General features: G+C 37.0%; 1 protein-coding gene across 5 annotated transcripts in view; it reads left to right on the forward strand.

Moving 5' to 3' along the window:
• Positions 1-20230, forward strand: part of NAV3 (neuron navigator 3) — a 915819-nt gene that overhangs the window by 682026 nt on the left and 213563 nt on the right. For all 5 annotated transcript variants that reach the window (XM_055394051.2, XM_088836813.1, XM_088836814.1 and 2 more), the window contains exons 7-8: positions 15531-15599; positions 18705-18844. In XM_055394051.2, coding sequence (XP_055250026.2) covers positions 15531-15599; positions 18705-18844 — 209 coding nt within the window. The remainder of the gene's footprint in view (positions 1-15530; positions 15600-18704; positions 18845-20230) is intronic.

Here is a 20230-nt window from a genome sequence, read left to right on the forward strand (position 1 = left end):
TCAGTTTTGGCTCCCTTGGTGTATGTACCTAGGAATGAGATTACTGGGTCATATGGTGGTTTTATTCCAAGATTTTTAAGGAATCTCCATACCGTCTTCCATAGTGACTGTATCAATTTACATTCCCACCAAAAGTGCAAGATGATTCCTTCTTCTCCACACCCTCTCCAGCATTTATTGTTTGTCGAGTTTTTGATGATGGCCATTCTGACCGGTGTGAGGTGATATCTTGTAGTTTTGATTTGCATTTCTCTAATAATGAACGATGTTGAGCATCTTTTCATGTGTTTGATTAGCCATCTGTATGTCTTCTTTGGAGAATTGTCTGTTTAGGTCTTTTTCCCATTTTTTGATTGGATTGTTTGTTTTTCTGATCTTGAGTTGTATGAGCGGCTTGTATATTTTGGAAATTAATTGTCAGTTGTTTCACCTGCTATTATTTTCTCCTATCCTGAGGGTTGTCTTTTCACTTTGCTTATAGTTTCCTTTGCTGTGCAAAAGCTTTTAAGTTTAATCAGGTCCCTCTTGTTTACTTTTGTTTTTATTTTCATTACTCTAGGAGGTGGGTCATAGAGGACCTTGCTTTGATTTATGTCATTGAGTGTTCAGCCTGTGTTTTCCTCTAAGAGCTTTATAGTTTCTGGTCTTACATTTAGGTCTTTAATCCATTTTGAGTTTATCTTTGTGTATGGTGTTAGGAAGTGTTCTAATTTCCTTCTTTTACATGTAGCTGTTCAGTTTTCTGACCACCATTTATTGAAGAGGCTGTCTTTGCACCATTGTATATTCTTGATCCTTTGTAAAAAATAAGGTACCCGTAGGTGCATGCATTTTTTTCTGGGCTTTCGATCTTGTTCCATTGGTCTATATTTCTATCTTTGTGCCAGTATTGTACTGTCTTGATGACTGTAGCTTTGCAGTATAATTTGAAGTCAGGAAGGTTGATTCCTCCAGCTCCACTCTTCTTTCTCAAGACTGCTTTGGCTATTCAGGGTGTTTTGTATTTCCATATGAATTGTGAAACTTTTTGTTCTAGTTCTGTGAAAAATGCCATTGGTAATTTGATAGGGATAACACTGAATAGGTAGATTTAATTTGGTAGTATAGTAATTTTCACAATATTGATTCTTCCTACCCAGGAACGTGGAATATCTCTCCGTCTATGTAGTGTTTGGTTTCTTTCATCAGTCTCTTATAATTTTCTGTGTGCAGTTCTTTTCTCTCTTTCAATTCAGTTCAGTTCAGTCACTCAGTCATGTCCGAATCTTTATGAACCTATGTATCGCAGCACGCCAGGCCTCCCTGTCCATCACCAACTCCTGGAGTTCACTAACCTCTTGTCCATCGAGTCGGTGATGCTATCCAGCCATCTCATCCTCTGTCGTCCCCTTCTCCTCCTGCCCCCAACCCTCCCAGCATCAGAGTCTTTTCCAGTGAGTCAACTCTTCGCATGAGGTGGCCAAAGTATTGGAGTTTCAGCTTTAGCATCAGTCCTTCCAATGAACACTAGGACCAATCTCCTTTAGAATGGAATGGTTAGGTCTCCTTGCAGTCCAAGGTGCTCTCAAGAGTCTTCTCCAGCACCATAGTTCAAAAGGATCAATTCTTCAGTGCTCAGCTTTCTTCACAGTCCAACTCTCACGTGACGACTGGAAAAACCATAGCCTTGACTAGATGGACCTTTGCTGGCAAAGTAATGTCTCTGTTTTTTAATATGCTATCTAGGTTGGTCATAACTTTCCTTCCAAGGAGTAAGCAACTTTTAATTTCATGGCTGCAATCACCATCTGCAGTGATATTTTGGAGCCCAGAAAAATAAAGTCTGACATTGGTTCCACTGTTTTCCCATCTATTTCCCTTGAAGTGATGGGACCAGATACCATGATCTTAATTTTCTGAATGTTGAGCTTGAAGCCAACTTTTTCACTCTCCTCTTTCACTTTCATCAAGAGGCTTTTGAGTTCCTCTTCACTTTCTGCCATAAGGGTGGTGTCATCTGCATATCTGAGGTTATTGATATTTCTCCCTGCAATCCTGATTCCAGCTTGTGCTTCTTCCAGCCCAGTGTTCCTCATGATGTACTCTGCATATAAGTTAAATAAGCAGGATGACAATATACAACCTTGACGTACTCCTTTTCCTATTTGGAACCAGTCTGTTGTTCCATGTTGCTTCCTGACCTGCATACAGGTTTCTCAAGAGGCAGGTCAGGTGGTCTGGGATTCCCATCTCTTTCAGAATGTTCCACAGTTTATTGTGATCCACACAGTCAAAGGCTTTGGCATAGTCAATGAAGCAGAAATAGATGTTTTTTCTGCAACTCTCTTGCTTTTTCCATGATCCAGCGGATGTTGGCAATTTGATCTCTGGTGCCTCTGCCTTTTCTAAAACCAGCTTGAACATCTGGAAGTTCATGTATTGCTGAAGCCTGGCTTGGAGAATTTTGAGCATGACTTTACTAGCGTGTGAGATGAGTGCAATTGTGTGGAAGTTTAAGCATTCTTTAGCATTGCCTTTCTTTGGGATTGGAATGAAGACTGACCTTTTCCAGTCCTGTGGCCACTGCTGAGTTTTCCAAATTTGCTGGCATATTGAGTGCAGCACTTTCACAGCATCATCTTTCAGGATTTGAAACAGCTCCACTGGAATTCCATCACCTCCACTAGCTTTGTTCATAGTGATGCTTTCTAAGGCCTACTTGACTTCACATTCCAAGATGTCTGGCTCTAGGTCAGTGATCACACCATCGTGATTACCTTGGTCATGAAGATCTTTTTTGTATAGTTCTTCTGTGTATTCTTGCCACCTTTTCTTAATATCTTCTGCTTTTGTTAGCTCCATACCATTTCTGTCCTTTATCGAGCCCATCTTTGCATGAAATGTTCCCTTGGTTTCTCTAATTTTCTTGAAGAGATCTCTAGTCTTTCCCATTCTGTTGTTTTCCTCTATTTCTTTGCATTGATTGCTGAGGAAGGCTTTCTTATCTCTCCTTGCTATTCTTTGGAACTCTGCATTCAGATGCTTATATCTTTCCTTTTCTCCTTTGCTTTTCACTTCTCTTACTTTCACAGCTATTTGTAAGGCCTCCTCAGACAGCCATTTTGCTTTTTTGCATTTCTTTTCTATGGGGATGGTCTAGATCCCTGTCTCTTGTACAATATCATGAACTTCCGTCCATAGTTCATCAGGCACTCTATCTATCAGATCTAGTCCCTTAAATCTATTTCTCACTTCCACTGTATAATCATAAGGGATTTGATTTAGGTCATATCTGAATGGTCTATATTCCTAGATATTTAATCCTTTTTGTTTCAATGGTGAATGAGTTTGTTTCCTTAATTTCTCTTTCTGATTTTTCACTGGTAGTATATATATTTATGCAAGTGATATCTGTGTATTGATTTTGTACCCTGCTACTTTGTTAAATTCACTGATTAGCTCTAGTAATTTCCTGATACAAGTGGACACCTTGTTCCTGATCTGAGGGGAAATACTTCCAGTTTTTCACCATTGAGAATAATGTTTGCTGTAGGCTTATCTTATATGGCCTTTACTATGTTGAAGTAGGTTCCTTCTATGCCTACTTTTTGCAAATTTTTCATCATAAAAGGATGCTGAATTTTGTCAAAGCTTTTTCTTCATCTATCGAGATTATCATATGGTTTTCAACTTTCAGTTTGTTAATATGGTATATCACATTGATTGATTTGTGTATATTGAAGAATCCTGGCATCCCTGGAATAGACCCAACTTGATCTTGCTGTATGAGCTTTTTGATGTGTTGCTGAATTATGTTTATTAAAATTTTGTTGAGGATTTTTGCATCTGTGTTCTTCAGTGATACTGACCTGTAGTTTTCTTTGTTGTGTGTGTTTGTCTGGTTTTGGTGTCAGGGTGATGGTGGCCTTGTAGAGTGAGTGTGGAAGTGCTCTTTCCTCTGAAATTTCTTGTAAGAGTTTTAGAAGGATAGGCATTAGCTATTCCCAAGATGTTTGATAGAATTCTCCTGTGAAGCCATCTGGTCCTGGGCTTTTGTTTTTTGGGAGTTTTTGATCACAGCTTCAATTTCAGTGCTTGCATTTGGGTTTTTCATAATTTCTGTTTCATCCTGGTTCAGTCTTGCAAGATTGAACTTCTAATAATCTGTCCATGTATTCCAGGTTATCCATTTTATTGCCATATAGTTGTTCATAACAGTCTCTTATAATCATTTTTATTTCTGCATTGTCTGTTGTAACCTCTCCTTTTTCATTTCTAATTTTGTTAATTTGATTCTTCTCTCTCTTGCTGAGTCTGGCTAAAGGTTTGTCAATTTTATCTATCTTCTCAAAGAACCAGGTTTTAGATTTATTAATCTTTACTCTTGTTTGTTTCATTTCCTTTTCATTTATTTCTGCTCAAATCTTTATAGTTTCTTTCCTTCTACTAATTTTGTGGAGTTTTGTTCTTTTTCCAGTTGTTTTAGGTGTAACGTTAGGTTGTCTGTTCGATGTTTTTCTTGTTTCTTGAGGTAGGATTGTATTGCTATAAACTTCCCTCTTAGAGCTGCTTTTGCTGCATCCCTTAGGTTTTTAATTGTCATGTTTTCATTGTCATTTGTTTCTAGAAATTTTTTAATTTCACTTTCAATTTCTTCAGTAACCTGTTGGTTATTTAGAAATGTATTGTTTAATCTCCATGTGTTTGTGTTTCTCACAGGTTTTTTTTTCCTAGTAATTGATATCTAGTCTCAAAGCATTGTGGTCAGAAAAGATTCTTGATATGATTTCAGTTGTCTTAAATTTACTGACGTTTGATTTGTGACCCAAGATGTGGTCTATCCTGAAGAATGTTCCATGTGCACTTGAGAAAAAGGTGTATTCTTCTGCATTTGGATGGAATGTCCTGAAGATATCAATGAGATCCATGTCATCTAATGTATCATTTAAGACTTGTTTCCTTATTAATTTTGTTTTGATGATCTGTCCATTGGTGTGTGTGGGGTGTTAAAGTCTCCTATTATTATTATTACTGTCAATTTCTCCTTTAATATTTGTTAGTGTTTGTCTTATGCATTGAGGTGCTCCTATGTTGGATGCATAGCTATTTACAATTGTTATGTCTTCCTCTTGGATTGATCCCATGATCATTATGTAATGTCCTTCCTTATCTCTTGTAATCTTCTTTACGTTGTTTATTTTGTCTGATATGAGGATTACTATTCCAGCTTTCTTTTGCTTCCCATTTGCATGGAATATATTTTTCCATCCTCTCACTTTCTGTCTATATGTTTCTTGAGATCTAAAGTGGATTTCTTGTAGACAGCATATATATGGGTCTTGTTTTTATATACATTCAGCTAGTCTGTGTCTTTTGGTTGGAGCATTTAATTCATTTACATTTAAAGTAATTGTTGATATATATGTTCCTCTTGCCAGTTTCTTAATTGTTTGGGAGTGATTTTGTAGATCTTTTTTCTTCTGTTGTATTTATTGACAATATAGTCCCTTTAACACTTGTTGTATAGCTAGGCAGTGGTACTGAATTCTCTTCTCTTTTGCCTGTCTGAAAAGCTTTTTATTTCTCCATCAATTTTGTATGATATCCTTGCCTGGTACAGTAATCTTGGTTGTAGATTTTTCCCTTTCAGTACTTTAAATATATCCTGCCATTCCCTGCTGGCCTGCAGAATTTCTGCTGAAAGATCAGCTGTTTAGTCTGTGGGGTTTCCTTGTATGTTGCTTGTTGCTTCTCTCTTGCTTCATTTAATCTTTATTCTTTGTGTTTAGTCTTTGTTAGTTTTATTAGTATGTGTTTTGGCATGTTTCTCCTTGGGTGTATCCTGTATGCGACTCTTTATGCCTCTTAAAATTGATTGACTATTTTCTTTACCATGTTGGGGAAATTTTCAATTATAATCTCTTCAAAAATTTTCTCATACCCTTTCTTTTGCTCTTCTTCTTCTGTGAGCCCAATAATTCAAATGTTGGTATGTTTGATATTGTCCCAGAGGTCTCTGAGACTATCCTCAATTCTTTCCATTCTTTTTACTTTATTCTGCTCTTCAGATGTTATTTCTATCATTTTATCTTCCAGCTCACCAATTTGTTCTTCTGCTTCAGATATTCTGCTATTGATTCCTTCTAGAGTATTTTTAATTTCAGTAATTGTTTGTCTCTGTATGTTTATTCTTTAATTCTTCTAGGTTTTAATTGATTCTTGCATTTTCTCCATTTTGTTTTCAAGATTTTTGATCATATTTACTATCATTATTCTGAATTCTTTTTCATGTAGTTTGCCTATTTCCTCTTCATTTATTTGGATTTCTGTGTTTCTTGTTTGTTCTTTCATTTGTGTAGCATTTCTCTGCCTTTTCATTATTTTTTTTAAACTTATTGTGTTTGAGGTTTCCTTTTCCCAGACTTCAAGGTTGAATTCTTTCTTCCTTTTGGTTTCTGCCCTCCTAGCGCAGGTCCAGTGGTTTATGTAAGCTTCGTATAGGGTGAGATTTGTGCTCAGTTTTTTTTTCCCCCTCTGATGGGCAAGGCTGAGTGAGGTGGTAATCCTGTCTGCTTATAACTGGGCTTGTATTTTTGTTTTGTTTGTTGTTTAGATGACAACCAGTGTCTCAAACTTTATCAGGGGAAGTGGGACCAACAGCCAGTAGCAGGACCTCAGTGCTTAGATTTTCTACTTTTCTGGTGTTTTACCTCTGCACATTTCACAGTAGAGCCTGGGTGAAGAGTGAGGTCAGGAGAGACAAGGCTTTTAAGGCTGCCTGCAGTGAATATAGTTGGTAGGTATGGTTGCTGTGTGAAATAAAACCATCTCCTGCCATATCAACAAACAAGAAAAGCCCTCAGTGATTTCTGGCCTCCAAATGTGAATGAGGGCTCCCAAAATTTCAACCCAGCAGATGCTGTCACCCCGCACAGTGAATCCTCAGGAGCCCAAGACCCCGCTTCTTAAATACGGGAGTACCAAGTAATTGATTATAGCTCTGGGTTTAAATTGTCACAGGGTTTGATGATAGGATAGAGAACAAGGCAGAGGTCAATTTATGGGTCTCTGGATGCTCTGTCTAGGAGCTGACTTCTTTCTTCAAGGTAAAGGGAGTTTCTCTGGGTATTTTATAACAGAGGAAAGATGATGCTATTTATAAATTGGGAACTTGACCTTGATGACAATGTAGAGAAAAGATATTCTTTGAGGAGAGGAGTTTGAATAGTTTAATGCTAGTAGGCATGAGGGTAGGATGAGGAAAATGGATTTGGGCTGTTTGGAGATAAGGGCCAAAAAATCATCATGTTTCTAGTTTGGCTGGCTCATTGGTGGTGATGTCTTTTAATTAGGAAAAAAAAAATAATGCTGTGGTAGAAACACATGAGAAGGAGATACAGAGAATGAAGTTTAGCTTTGGCCTTTATGAATTTGTTATTTCACTGGGACTCGTAGATGGTGATATCTAAAGTGAACTCCGGGAGTTGGTGATGGACAGGGAGGCCTGGCGTGCTCTGATTCATGGGGTTGCAATGAGTCGGACACGACTGAGCGACTGAACTGAACTGAACTGAATAGGAGACTCTGGAGCCCAGGGGATAGGTCAGGGCCAGCTATACGGACCTGGGAACATTGACTTAGCAATGGTTTGTTGGTTGAAACAATAGAAATGGAAGAGATTACTCAGAAAGAGAGGATCATGCTCTTCCATTTCTCTAAAGAAAATGAGGTCTCAGAACAAACTCTGGAGACAGCAAAGGTTTATTGGTCAAGTAAGCAAAGAAGAGATTGTTCCTTTTGTTTGTTTTGCAAAGTATTTAAATTGTGAGAGCCCATTAGCTACCTTCTTAAAGACAAATTATTTTTGTTGTTGTTTCTGAGGCATGTTATCTTTGTCTTTCTAATTAGTTGTGAAATTTTGAGTACAAATCTAACACAAAACTGTGGTTGAATATTAAAGCAAATGTATTGTAGCATTAAACATATCAAAACTGTATTTTCATTTAATGATATATCACAGAGTAAAACATTTATGAAATTTATGTATTTGAGATACTTTGAGGATTATGTACAGTGCTGAGAATTATAGTTTCTGGAAGGCTTACCTTCTGCATGTTGTGATGGGAATGGTGGTTCATGGATGCCCTATTGGGACAATTTCTGATGATTCTTTATAATATTAGGACCTATAGGGCTGGCTATTGTTGAGTTTAGGAAACAAAAAGAGTGAGTGGTATCCAGGGAGGTTTGAAGGGGATTAAGACAACTGTATTTGCTTACAAGAAACCATGGTCTCAAAATAATTATAAACCAGGAGACTGAGAGCCAGAGTTAAAGCTCACGCACTGCCCTGAAGAATCCATGCTTGTTGGTTTTAGAGTAAGAATGTAGTGAGATTGAAAGTGATAGGTGGGACCAAAGAATGGTGTTGAGAATAATACCAAGCACAGGAGGGCAGGGTAATTATAAGAACATAGGAAGTTATGTTGTACTGAACTCACCAGACTATTTATAGAACCTCACATGGGGGCTTAGTGAATCCAGGGACTCCAAACATTCATCTGAAGTCCAGAGTTGTCTTTTCAACTGTTCCAACACTTATGTCTACCGGCCACCTTTCTAAGTGATTTACAATGTAATCCATGAGGTAGGAAACACTGTCAACCTTATTTAACCCATGAGGACACAGGCACAGAGAACAGCTGAGCTAGGATTCAGGTACAGCATTCTAGAGACTGTGCTATGAACCAATACATTATGATAGATCTTTACTACTGGCATTTCAGTTTAGTAATTCACAGAGAATAAATATTTGAATGTGTCACTTCTCGCACACTTGCCTAATATTGTTGGGTTTCTCCTTCCAACCTTGAAGTCAATTCAATTTCCATTAAATATCAAGTTATGTTTTTAGGAAGCGTTTTGAATTAAAATACATGGTCTTAAGGGTTATACTTCTCTGAGTGACGTGGTCATCCCCGCATTCCATTCCATTCCGTTGCTCAGTCGTGTCCGACTCTATGCGACCCCGTGGACTGTAGCCTACCAGGCTTCTCCGTCCACGGGATTCTCCAGGCAAGAATACTGGAGTGGGTTACCGTTTCCTTCTCCAGGTCATCCCCACATGCCTAAACCTAATTTTCCATATTGGAACTTTGCGGTCAGAACAATGCTGATATACTTTGTCAGTGGTCAATAATAGCGGTTTTGATGGTTTGTTAATTGGTGGATAATATCAATCAATATATGCTTATTAGAATAAGCAGAAGACAAAACTCAATTACATTTCTCAATATCTGTGTGCATCTGCCACTGTAAGTACCGTAGGGGTGAGAAGTCAATGTCCCCTTTATTTATTGGTTCACTCGGTATCCAAAAGTCTTACGTGCTTTATAAGAGAGCTCTTATAATAAGATCATGAAGTGATCTTTCTCTCTGCTGTGAGGGTGGGTTTACCCACCTGTGAATATCCATCTTTCTAGTATGTCCTGTTATTTATTCAGCCTTTGACTAGTGACATAAGTTACAAGTGGAGCCTTTTTCTCTCTTTTTACTCTATATCAAGGATGTTAAATCTCTTTGCTCTGCTCTGTACTACGCAGATCAAGCCAAGGTCCAGGAGCCATCTTAGATTTTTTCCTTCAGTTCCTATGTCCATGATTATAACTTATCTCATTAATCATTTTTTTCTTATTTCCTGTCCCTCTGCTTCCATTCAGGCCCTCATCAAATCTTTTCTGAGCAGTACCAGTGATTTCTTATGCAGTCTGGTTCCAAGCTTACTAAATATCCCAACCTCTTTTGTCCCCCAATTTCTTCATTACATATTGAAGAAAAGGATCTCACTAATGTGGAAATTTATTATTTATTCTGCAATTTAAACTTTTTGGTATTCTATGCTATATTCAGTACAAAGTCTCAATTTGTTAGTCGATGTGCCTCTCCAGGTTCCCATCTGAATATTTAATTATCATGCTAATTAAGCACCAATTAAGACAATTCAAATATTAACTGTCTCAAATGAGATTTATACAAGGCAGAGGAACCAGAAATCAAATTGCCGATATCTGTTCATTCATAGAAAAAGCAACAGAATTCCAGAAAAACATCTGCTTCTGTTTCACTGACTATGCTAAAGCCTTTGACTGTGTGGATCACGACTATGGAAAGTTCTTAAGGAGATGGGAAAACCAGACCACCTTATCTACCTCCTGAGAAACCTGTATGTGTGTCAAGAAACAATAGGTAGAATTAGACATGGAACAGACTTGTTCCAGATTGAGAAAAGTGTATGCCACGACTATATATTGTCACCATACTTATTCAACTTCCATGTAGAGTACATCATGAGAAATGTCAGGCTGGATGAATCACAAGCTGGAATTAAAATTGCCAGGAGAAATATCAATAACCTTAGATATACAGATGATACCACCCTAATGGCAGAAAAGAAAGAGGAATTAATGATCCTCTTGATGAAGGTAGACGAGGAGAGTGAAAAAGCTGGCTTAAAACTCAGCATTCAAAAAAGGAATATCATGACATCTGTTACCATTATTTCATGGCAAATAGATGGGGGAAAATGAAAAGAGTGACAGACTTTATTTTCTTTGTCTCCAAAATCACTGTGGACGGTGACTGCAGCCATGAAATTAAAAGATATTTGCTCCTTGGAAGAAAAGCTGACAAACCTAGACAACGTGTTAAAAAGCAGAGACAATACTTTGCCAACAAAGGTCCGTCTAGTCAAAGATATGGTTTTTCCAGTAGTCATGTATGGATGTGAAAGTTGGGCCATAATGTTGGGCTGAGCGCCAAAGAATTGATGCTCTCAGATTGTGGTGCTGGAGAAGACTCCTAAGAGTCCCTTGGAGAGCAAGGAGATCAAACCAGTTAATCCTAAAGGAAATCAACCCTGAATATTCATTGGAAAGACTGATGCTGAAGCTGAAGTTCCAGTACTTTGGCTGATGCAAAAAGCTGACTCTTTGGAAAAAACCCTGATGCTGGGAAAGATAGAGGGCGGGAGGAGGACGGGATGACAGAGGATAAGATGATCAGATGGCCTCATCGACTCGATGGTCATAAATTTGACCAAACTCCAGGAGATAGTGAAGGATGAGGAAGCCTGGTGTGCTGCATTTCGTGGGGTCACAAGGAGTCAGACATGACTGAGCTACTGAACAATAAATGAGATATCAGAAGCTTAATAGTAGCCAGTGGAGACAAAGAGGAATAGATGTGTTATGTTCAAATAGTATACTTTGGTGATGTTTAAAATATGCACATATCCTTTATATCTGGATCCATTTTGATTTTTGAAGATGAAAGCTAACTAATAAGGTTATGTAATATTTACTGCTGCGTGGAAGTCTACTGTTAGAATAATTACAACAGAAATAGAATCTTCTACAAAAGTCCTGCACCGAACGACTCAAAATCTTCTTTATATTTTGATGAGAGCGTAAAAGAGGGAATCAAGGAAGTTTTTACACTCATTCTAAGCCTTTTAATTAATATGAGTTCCACTGGAGTGGGCTGTTCCCTTCTCCAAGGGATCTTCCCAATCCAGGGGTGGAACCCAGGTCTCCCATATTGCAGGCAGATTCTTTACCAAATGAGCCACTGAGGAAGCCTCTAAGAAAGTCCGTGTCATGACAGTTCTGTTCACCTATGGACAACACTTTGAGTAGTGACTCTGGTGGTTAATAAAAATAGATAATCAAAATTCAGGATCTGTTTACTTTGAGAAGCATTCTTTCTTTATAAATAAGTGGATATTGTAATTCCACATGGAAATTTGTGCTGAAGCTGTTTTAGATAGTTCTGGCAGTTGGGATTCTTCTGTGTTCTGAATACCAGATGAATTTCATCCTTTGTTTAATTGGCTATCTGGAAACTCCTCCTCTTCCCTTCCATGTTAGAGGAAATAAAAAGCATTCCCTTGATATTCTACTTTATTAGATAGATGAGCAGATGCTTCTTTAGTATAGGACCCACAGTGAGTTTCTAAATATTTTTCTGTTGTTGTTCTTTTGTTTCTGATACATTTTGTCATCCAAATTATTAACTAGAAGAAGTTTCCTTTGATAACATTTCTGGAAAAGACACAATCTTCCATCCAGATGTCTGAAAATCCTTAGATGACTGATGCTCTAACTCATTTTATCTACCCTCACTTGCCTCATAGCTGTGTCTACATGACCCTTGTGTCTATTTCATTAATTGTTTTGACTGTATCCACTCACCTTCTTTGTTACTAGCCAGTCTGTAAATCTGAAACTAGGGAAATGGTATTACAAGCATTGTGGGAAAAAATATGTTTCTGTTGCACAGGGAGTCAGAGCCAGGTTAAAAAAAAATTAAGAAAAATGAAGGGAACTAGAGTCGCTGTGGGAAGTGTTGAGGCTTGAGTTAGCATGGGAAACATGAAAACTGAGGGAGAACCTAGATGCAAATAAATTTGTAGAGGTCGAATCAGCATGGCAGGATATTGATTGCACATCTATAGTAATTAAAAGGAAGGAAAAAGGGAAGAGTTGACTACTGAGGTTTCAAGCCCAGAGGGTTAAATAAAATGGTGATCTTGTGAACAGAAATCATGAAATGAAAGCAAGGATCTGATTAGAACTTGGGAGTTAAAAAAGAAAATGGTGAGTTTGGTGTGGTAGTTGATTTTGAAGGTTATGGAAATGGGTGTCTTTTATTCATTTGATGTTGATCACTGAGGTCACAAAGAGTCGGACGTGACTGAGCGACTGAAATGAACTGAACTGAACTGGCAGATATTAACTCCAGCCTTCTATTATTAATTAACCCCAGCAGGAACCAGGGTTCAATCCCTGGGAGGTGAAGATCCCCTGAATGAGGGTATGGTTGCTGCTGCTTAGTTGCTTCAGTCATGTCTGACTTTGTGTGACCCTATGGCCTGCCAGCCTGCTCTGTCCGTGGGATTCTCTAGGCAAGAGTACTATGAATGGATTACTATGCCCTACTCCAGGGGATCTTCCTGACCCAGGGATAGAACCCAAGTCTCCTGCATTGCAGCCAGAGTCTTTACTGCTGAGGCACCAGGAAAGCCTAAGAGTATGGCTACCCACTCCAGTATTCTTGCCTGGAGAATTCCATGGACTGAGGAGCCTAGCGGGCTACATTCCATGGGGTTGCAAAGAGTCAGACACGACTGAGCGACTAACACTTTCACTTTCTAGTTGATTTTACCTGAAATCTTATGTAAGACTCAAATGAAAGAATACATACAAGTGCTTGAGGAAAGATAGCATATGTAAAAGCATGTCTTTAAGAGATGGATAATGGAAGAGGTGAAGGAAAGAGAAAATGATCAAGAATGATGGTGGGCAGATCGATTGAGTTTATTTGGTATGACAGTCTATGAAAGAGAGTCAGAAAGGCAGAGGGAACAATATGTTCAAATACAAAGACCTTAGAATGTTAAGAACAGAATCAAACTCGTGTGTTTTTCAAATAATAGTTTCACAATTGCAAGGAGAGAACAGAGCAGAAACCAAGTTTTAAAGAATGGGAATAGGGTGGCTTAGTACAAAAATATAGGCAACTTGTAGAGTATTCTCTGATGTGCCTGTGCTCAGTCATGTCGACTCTTTGTGGCCCTGTGGACTGTAGCCTGCCAGCTCCCATGGAAATCCATGGAATTTCCCAGGCAAAAATACGGAAATGGGTTGCCATTTCCTCCTCCATGGGATCTTCCTGACCCATGGACCAAACCTGCATCTCCCGTGTTTCCTTCTTCGGCAGGTGGATTCTTTACTTTTAAGCCACCTAAAAAACCCTATATTCTCTGATATTTAGAAAACACATGTGGGCAATAAAATCAAATTGATTTTGGCCAAGACAATTAACTTCTCTAGATTTTGCTGTTGGTTTCCACTTCCATAGTAGAAATTATGATACTTTATAAATCATGGAGGAAAGTATCAATGAGGTGACCTCAACTCCCTTAGGGAACGTGCATTTTTTAATGGGCATCTCTCCTGCTACTATTTGTCTTCAATTCAGAAGGTACAGGATAGAAGACATCACGGTAAACCTTTAGGCAGTTCTCTTTTTCTCAGTTGACGAATTCACAGAAGATTCTTTATTCACTGCAGGTTCTTTTACGTTTAAATTTTGGATGAATGTCCCATTCCACTGTGATGCTCTGTTGTTTCTGTTTTTTAAGCTGTCCTCTGATGTTGTGGTAGTTGAGGTGTAGTTTGGCCATTGTGGCCAGCTGTCTTAGTGTCCAGTGCCATTGGAATACAGAACGCACTCTCTGCAAATGAGAATATATCATGTATCCTCTTGAAAACAAGTGCTCTGGAAAGCTACCTCGAAGATGTATTTATTCCTCTCTAGCCAGGCAGTTCTAAGGACCTGCATGCTCCCACCACCGGCTGCCTCTGTGGAGTCAGAGTTTACTTGGGAAACATGTCACCATTTTAAGGACACCATTAATCACCACTTTGATTAAATACCCTCTGCTTGGCGGCAAAGCAATCGGCTGAACAGCAGGGCTCCACACAACCCTTCTACCATGATTCCAACACCCCCATGTTGTTCCTGTCTCCTTGGAGGCCTTGAAAACTGTGCATGTACAACTGGCTTCATGTAAAGGCATCACAATTCACCAGCACAGGGATTCTCTACTCACACATCAACCCATGACCATCACAGCGCATGTGAAAATGTTTGGGTCCACTGGGTCTAACTATGTCCTCAGAACACTAGCTTCAGAGCCATTAGGTAATTCAGAAATCAGTTCAAACTGAAGCTCAGATGTTGATTTTGTTTATAAAGTATCCAGTGCTCTTCAAAACTCAGTTTCCATGATGCTCTTTGGTGTATTTTTGACCAAAGATTTTGATTTAAAAAATCATTGATAATTGTAGTTTAAGAATGCCAAGAAATTGTTCTCAGTAGTTGTTCAGTCTGTTTTTGAAGAATTTGACTCCATTTTAATCTCAATTTTTGCATCGCTCTTTCTCCGGAAAGGTATCTTTTATTAATCACTTCCTTAAAATGTTGTATCCAGGACTGGAGATCAGCAATAACTCATTAGACAGAAACCAGACATTTTAACTTTTGGTATTCAAAAGAGTATTTACGTTAAAATTTTCTAATTAGAGTTCATAAAATAATTACTCTCATTTCATACTTTTTTCATTTGAATCTTTTTTTGAGAAAGAGATCTTGCTATGCTTTCACTGTCATCTACAAAGGCTGAATTCTTTATAAGATGGGATGCTACTACTTAAGAAGGCACTAAGATTGTCACACAGCCATTATTTTACAGCCACTGACAACACATTTATTAAGGGGGTACACAGCATTAACTATTTCATAGTATGTTCATAACCAAAGGTCATGGTGTATATGTTACATTATAATTTTCTAATTAATTTATTCTTTATGCACGGTTATACATGTTCAAATTGCATTTCATTAACTCATAGTTTTCTTGTAAGTTTGTACTTTTCTTTCCATGTTCAAGGAATCTCTTTAATTCAATTTCTCTGTTTCTCCTCATACAGTCTGGCAGCCAGATATGCAACTCAGTCTAATCACAGTGGAATTGCAACCAGTCAAAAAAAGCCTACTAGGTCAGTTAATATCTCTAATTTATTGCTTATTAGTGATAATACAGTAAATACCCAGTGATATTTTGTCCTATCATTCTAATTTTTTTTTCAAAAAATGACATACTTCTGGATGAAAAGGCTAGAGAACTGAATTTTTCCAAGTAGATTTCCACATGACTTCTTGATGATGAGCTTGTTGTGTTAAATTACAAAATGAATCTTGAGTGCCTCTAATTTAGTTTTGTTACCCATAGTGCTCTGACTGGGCTATAGTCTCAGTTCTAGGCTTAGAGAAAATCAAGGAAAAAAATTACTTTGAAGACCCTCTTCTTTCCAAATTCTGGAAGTAAAACAAGATTATAATTGCTTTTTGAAATGGCCTTGCATTGATTATTGCACATTTTGAAGCAGCACTGAGGTACACTGGCAGACTTTTATGGGGCAGTTAGCACCAGGTCAACCTGGGTCTTTGTTTTATCTTTAACACTTTATTTTTTTTCTTCTTTATAAAATATGTATTTTAAAGTCAGTGTAGTATAATAAATGACAGTGCATTATGTACTATTTGGAAAATCAATAGTATATAAAATGTGTGAAAATTGATCTCGTTTTAATGTTAATGATAGTACAGCTAAGTGAGGCCACAGCAAATGTGTTTGCCCCCCTGATTATGCTGTAGTTATTTGGGCCATCTCACTCACTGGGAGAGTGTCTCACTGGTGGTTAACTAGTCACTACTCTAATAATGAATCATATTATGCAGTGTATGACCACAAGGACTGCTGATGGTGCCTTGACTTGAAATATTGTCCCTTTGCCTTGGTTTTCTAAATTATGCTCATTTCCATAGTAATTAAACTGATTCTGGATAGGCAAATTGAGAGGGTATTTAATGAAAAACCAGAAGAAATGAGATAAATTAGGATGTGGAAAGAACAATGACCTTCCATGTTCAGTAAGCATTTTTATTACTACTTCTAAGACTTATGAATGTAAAATGTATTTTAAGTACTTCTTCAATTTAATAGAACATCTCTTTTTTTTTTTTGGCTTCATTCTCATTTCTCTTTTTAGTACTTTGATGAATGATCTGGAGCTCTGGCTGACTGTCAAATTAGGGTAATGAGAAGAGCAAATGGATTTTTTAATGTGTTTTAATTTGTTCTTCTGAGAACTAAAGATCACTTGGCTCCATGGGTCACAGTCAAGATTAAAATACAATTTAATTGCTTTCTAGAAACACATCAAGTTTTGTTGCAATCAGGGCAAATTTTGTAACAAAATCTGCTTATACATGTGAGTTTGGAGGAACTTTCTAAGTCTGTGACTGAGCCTAGCTCTCATTTTTATTGAGATTGGGACATTTAGCCAAATTAATTAATTGAGTTCTTTCTACATAGTGTGATCATTGGTCTCCAAAATTCCTGGTGTCTGTGGTTATTGTGCTAGACTTACAAATCCTGTAGATCCATATGAGCAAAAGTTAAATACTGGAGTCATTTGGAAAAGATTCTAATCTTGTGTATGACACAACCTCTAATTAGCAAAATAGCTCAAGGAACTATTAACAGCCATATGTATTTAAACTCCAAAATACAGTCAACATTTTGAAGCTATTAGCTATTCCAAGATATCAACATTTTTGTTTTAAGGCTGGTGTATGTGTTTTCCTGATGTACATTCCTTTTTGCTATACCTGTTACTATTTTAAAATATTTATAGTATACATTTAAGAGTTTGATTTCCTAAGGATCTGTGGAGATACTATGTCAGGTAGTGTAATAAGGTGAGTTAAATTTTGAATATGGTAGCAAATGATTGTGAAATTGTAATATATTGGGTACCAGTATAACAGATATAAACATTCTTTTACTTTAAACCTTTTCTAAAGGATAACAGTAAAAAAAAATAAATTGCTACCTTTATAAGTTCTAGATTATTTTTGTTATTTTTCTTTTAAAATAGAATTTATTAGAGCAGTACACAGTGATGTTCACATGGTGGCAGCAAAAACTAGCAAAGATGCCTGCAGTGCTTAATATCATGTTTTTAAATGTGTCTAGAATACCAATACTAGTTCTTAATTTCTAGTTTTAATTTATGTGGATTATTATAAATTTGCAGTGTACACTAAATAAAATATTGTAATTGGGTATTTTGGGCACCATCCTTTAAATAACTGAATACTTGAAATTTTAATATGGGAACTGTTTAAACAATGAAATAAATGATCCAACTGATGTTTAATTATAGTTCAAGTAAAACAACTTAAGTTCATTAACTCTTGTCAAGCTTTCCCCAATTTTAAGATAGTCTACACGTATTTCCTCATGTCTTGTCCTTCATATAGAAAGAGCTGAAACAACTATCACTCTATGTGCATTTTAAATTGTCATTCTACTAACAGATTTTTTTTTTCTTATGAGACTTGCATTTTTTTTTTTTGTCACATGGCCTGTGTGATTACTAGCCACACTTGTGGGGTAACCAGGTAAAGTCCAGGTCTTCACTTTTGGCAAGCTAGTGAAAGTTTTTATGTGAGACAGGTGGGTCCAATATGAACAAACTCATGACCCTGGTCTCCACATCATGTTTTAGGGTAATTAACTAGCTCAGATATTCAGTAAGTATTTGCTCTTTGCAGCTTATTATGTAACTTTATTCTTCTTGTTATTAACATGTAAGTTCATTTAAGATACAGCCACCTAAGATAAAACAAATGCCCCATACATTGAAAAAACTTAACAATAATTGCAGGCAGCTGCTTATATCCTGAGACCATAATAAAATACTATTATTTCCCTTGCTTTTCATGTAATTGTTACAGCCCCTTTAAGCAAAGTTGTATTCATCAGGCATGTGATAAGCGTTAGTGTTTTAGTTAGAATTACTTTATTTCTAATTGTCTTGCATTATTAATATACTTTGAAGGCAGATTACATCATATGAAACAAGACTTTTCTGGTGATTCTCAAATGTATTTAGCAATTTGTCACTTAAACCAACAATTTTTGCTGAACTCCATAAATTACGATTTTCTCATTAACCCTTCCCTACTTAGAACCTCCTGTTCTCTATCTTTTTGTAATGTACAATAATGATGTAATTTTTCTTGTACTATTTCAGGCTTCCAGGTCCCTCTAGGGTGCCAGCTGCAGGCAACAGCAACAAGGTCCAGGGAGCCTCCAATTTAAATAGGAGAAGTCAGAGCTTTAACAGCATTGATAAAAACAAGCCTCCAAATTATGCAAATGGAAATGAGAAAGGTACGTGTTCTCCCCTTACATCATAAAGGCACAAGTGTAACCTATGAGCCTCGTAAATTACATGCTAAATCTAGCATGAAAGCAGTGTTAGAGCATTTGGAGTGGAAATGTTATCAGTGGATTTTCTTATATTTTCTAAGTGCATCCTCTTGAATTCCAGCTTTCTTCAAGACCTTTCTTATCTGGAGAATATTTTAAGGAAATGTAGTCATTTATATTAAAGCAGTTAGTGATATCCCCATGTTTAAAATCTGTTTCTCAAAGATTTCCTCCTGGATGCATGTAAATAACATTTTCTTTTGTCTTCTCATGTTTTGTGAACATTTATTCTGAAGTCATAAACCTGTATAAAATGTCTTTGAATCCTTAGTTTTAGTTAACTAAATTAATTAAGTGCCCTAAGTGTCTGGGGAAGTTGAGTTTGGAGCAATCAGAATTTAAGACATAATTTTGAAGGATATTTAGTCTTTGGAAGCAGCAGGACAGATAAATATTATGACCTTAATTTTTGCTTTAAGAGACAAATTATTCAGGTTTGTTTTACTTTCTTGAAAGGGTATATGATAGAAATATCCAACCACATACTGATCAGGAAGAAAGGATACAGTTGGAAGTGTGTTAAAGGCAGATTATATGTTAACTATATGATACACAGTTCTCTGTAGTGTGCGCAGTGTGTATTTAAAGAGGCTATGGCTTGATGCATATCCCTGTGGAGTGTGCATCCAAGTGGGAGAATGTATAATTTACCTCTAAACCATAAGAAAACCAAGAACCTCTGCTGTTGGGAGCAGTGTGACCCTGTGAGGGAGGAGGGCATGTTGCAAGATTTTGAGGTAGTGTTTTCTAATCAATAAAACTTCTCTTTGTAGTATTTAACTCTCCATGCAACAGGAAATTCAATAGTGACAAATATGCTTAGTGGTAGCAGTCAACCAGGTCAAAAGTTTTTTGGCTCTGATTAGAACATTTCCAATTGTTTCATATGGATGATTTGATGAGACTTCTTTTACTCAGAATTGACAGGGGTGATCTATAGGTGAATTGATAGGGGTGATCTATACACTTTGTAGGTTTATACACTTTATAGGTGATCATCTATAGGTGATCTATACATATTACTGAAAATTTCTTACCCATTAAAACACAACTGGGCAGACTCTAAACCCCTATAAACAAAGCAGTGTAATATCCCCAGTTCTTGAGTTAAATGGAAAAATAAGAAAATAGTATGTATTTGAAAGTTAGGATTTTGTCTTTAAAATAGACAATAAAATCTTTGATTTGAGAACCTAAGAAGTATTTCTGAAGACTTATACTTCTCCTGGACAACAGTTTTTATCACAGAAATATCTCCCTCATTTTGTGACTTTTCTAGAAAGTGTC

This window comes from Moschus berezovskii, chromosome 6, assembly GCF_049115385.1.
Source record: "Moschus berezovskii isolate FMDL1 chromosome 6, NW_MosBer_1.0, whole genome shotgun sequence".
Lineage (NCBI taxonomy): Eukaryota > Metazoa > Chordata > Mammalia > Artiodactyla > Moschidae > Moschus > Moschus berezovskii.